Genomic DNA, 2,528 nt, shown 5'->3' with positions numbered 1-2,528 from the left:
GTAAATTATGAAGGATGAATTTATTATATTTTAAATTTTAATGAAGTTTTTGTTATATGATTTGAGAATTTTGAATGTAATGAAAATATAAAGGACAAAATTGTCCGACAAGGAAATAATTTACTTATAACAGAAAAAAAAAATTGAATAGTGAGAGAAATAGACCTTTTTTTTCCTGGCTAAACCTAAACAGTGGCACATGCAGAGTTGTAGTACAAATGAACAATGATGTTGACTTTTGCACCTAAAACTAGAGGCAGAGATATGCAGAGGTACAAGAGTACCATACCCTACATATATATGCATAATAAAAGAGAAAACTTTCTTCTATATATGACCATAAAGAAGCCACATTTCAATTCAATTTCAAATTATAGTCCTACACTATTGGACTTTTTACTACTTTGCATTATATTTATTTAATGTCCTTGTTGGGTAATCTGTCACTATCTTAGACCTCAATTACTCATCAACCCCATTTGAGATCTCATCTACCCCTGTATTATCCTCCACCCCTTTTATTGTTTCTTGGTGAACCTCATTGATTATTAGGCCCTTGTTAGAAATTTCAAATTTGTGACCTTTACTTATATATTTGAAGCCATGGAACTTAGTAAATCAGGTAACAAGAGTGCGTTACATAGCATTGTCATTAATATTATTATTATATTATGATCTTGTGTTCTTTTTTTCTTGTTAGTTAATGTTTGAATTTGAAACCTTTTGGTGATGGCAGAGTTAGAGGAGAGGATGAAAGTGCTGACAATGGGGACAAGAGAAAATGAAGATGAAGAAGTGGGTGACACATTTGCAGAGAGAGCTGAGTCTTATTACCAAAAGAGGCCTCAGTTACTTACCCTTTTGCAAGATTTATACAATGGATACATCACTTTATCTGATAGGTACATTCAAACACTTGCAAAGCAGAAACAACAGCACCACCATAGCAGGCACTCTTCACAGGTTTCAACACTTGATGGAGGAGGGTTTTCTGACCAAGAAGAAAGTAGCATTGGTGTAACAAGCAATGTTGATTATTCGGATACCGAAAGCGCAATCTCGTACCAACCACAATCCAATGTGGTGAAGTTGAAGCATGGGAATTCAAGCATGAGTCCAATTCTTGATCTTGATGTCATTGTTGCTGAGCTTGTGATGAAGAATGTGGAGTGTGATGTGATGGTTCATGAGGTTGGTGCAATGGAGAGGAAGTACTGCGAATCGTCGCGGAAGAACGAGCTTCAGAAGAGTCTACTTGAGGTTTTGGAGTCTGAGAGGCATGTTTTGTTGAATGAGAATGCTAGTTTGAGTTACAGGGTGAACACATTGGTGGAGGAGAATAAGGAACTGGTGTCTGAATCGGCTTTCGTGAAGCGCAAGGCAGGGGAATTGGCGAAATGTGTGCTCAAGATGAGGGAGGATCATAGAGTGTTTATGCTGCATAGGAAGATTGAGGATCTTCAGGCTCAGATTCATGGATTGGAGAAGAGGAACAAAGAGTATTATGAGAGGCTTCTCAAGAGAGATGTTGGTGATGATGGAGTATGCAAAGGGAATAAGAACAATGATGTTGGTGGCAATGGAATATCTTTGGAGGTTCGTGTTCTCAGAAGGTTCAAGTGGAAAGATGTTGGAAGTGTTTCTTCTTCTTCAACTGGTTCTGTTTCTGGAAGGAGTTTTGATGATCTGAAGAAGGATAAGAATAAGAAAGGAACTAGTTTATGGAAGAAGCTCAAGAACATGGACTTGATTCTCTGTGGGATGAATCCAACATGTGCTTGATCCCAAGCTTTCACAGGTGCCATTGGGTTGTGTTTTCATTTTCAGTTTTTCTGGTTTCAAAATTCTATGGAGGAAAAAGAGAAAAAAATATTTCAATTGTTTTTTCTTTTTTCCTTCGATAAATTTTGAAAATAGAAAATATTAAAAATGAAAATGAAAACGCAAAATAGTTTCTTATGATTTAGAAACTATAATCTTAGAGACTGGTTTGATAGCTTACTTAGAATCAAATATGTATACTTTTTAGTTCTTTTACTAAAAGTTATGTACTTATTAGTGTTAACAAGCCTTGGTGTATATTCCAATGTGAGGTCTATGAGTACCTCTTAGCTAAAGCTAATCCTTAATTATTAAACTAATTGTAGATTAGGGAACATTATATTAGAGGCAATGCTTTTTTGCCTCTACTATTTATTAGCTTATCTAATTGTGGTTTTTCTGTTTATTTTGCTTAAGACTTTCTTACAAATGCAGAAGATCCATGATTGTTGAATGAGGTAACGCGTATATAATAGTTGAAGCATCAACTTTTAACATTTTATTTTGTTATCTAAAATTCTTGGTTCTCAGCCATGTTCTGCTTGTGTTGTTACTTGTTCCTATTAGGTTTCTTTCTTTTTAGATCTTCCAATGGAATTTTAATTGTCATGATAGGATTAGCTCAGGTCGAACAGAAATATATGGGCTGGATTGAGTTATTAAACGAATGATGTTTGGATTTATTATCGTTTAAATTTGGTGGAGTC

At 35.0% G+C, this 2,528-nt stretch overlaps 1 protein-coding gene across 1 annotated transcript; it reads left to right on the top strand.

Annotated features, from left to right (window-relative positions):
- The first annotated feature begins 497 nt into the window (after positions 1-497).
- LOC107644051 (kinase-interacting family protein) lies at positions 498-2,134 on the top strand. The gene is made up of 2 exons (XM_016347832.3): positions 498-622; positions 737-2,134. Exons 1-2 carry the CDS (start codon positions 604-606, stop codon positions 1,780-1,782), a joined length of 1,065 nt encoding a protein of 354 aa, XP_016203318.1. The 5' UTR covers positions 498-603; the 3' UTR covers positions 1,783-2,134.
- Positions 2,135-2,528: the final 394 nt, after the last annotated feature.

Source organism: Arachis ipaensis, chromosome B5 (assembly GCF_059453495.1).
Source record: "Arachis ipaensis isolate K30076 ecotype BB chromosome B5, ASM5945349v1, whole genome shotgun sequence".
Lineage (NCBI taxonomy): Eukaryota > Viridiplantae > Streptophyta > Magnoliopsida > Fabales > Fabaceae > Arachis > Arachis ipaensis.
The sequence above is the reverse complement of the archived record's forward strand: the minus strand, read 5'-3'. Positions and strand labels throughout refer to the sequence as shown.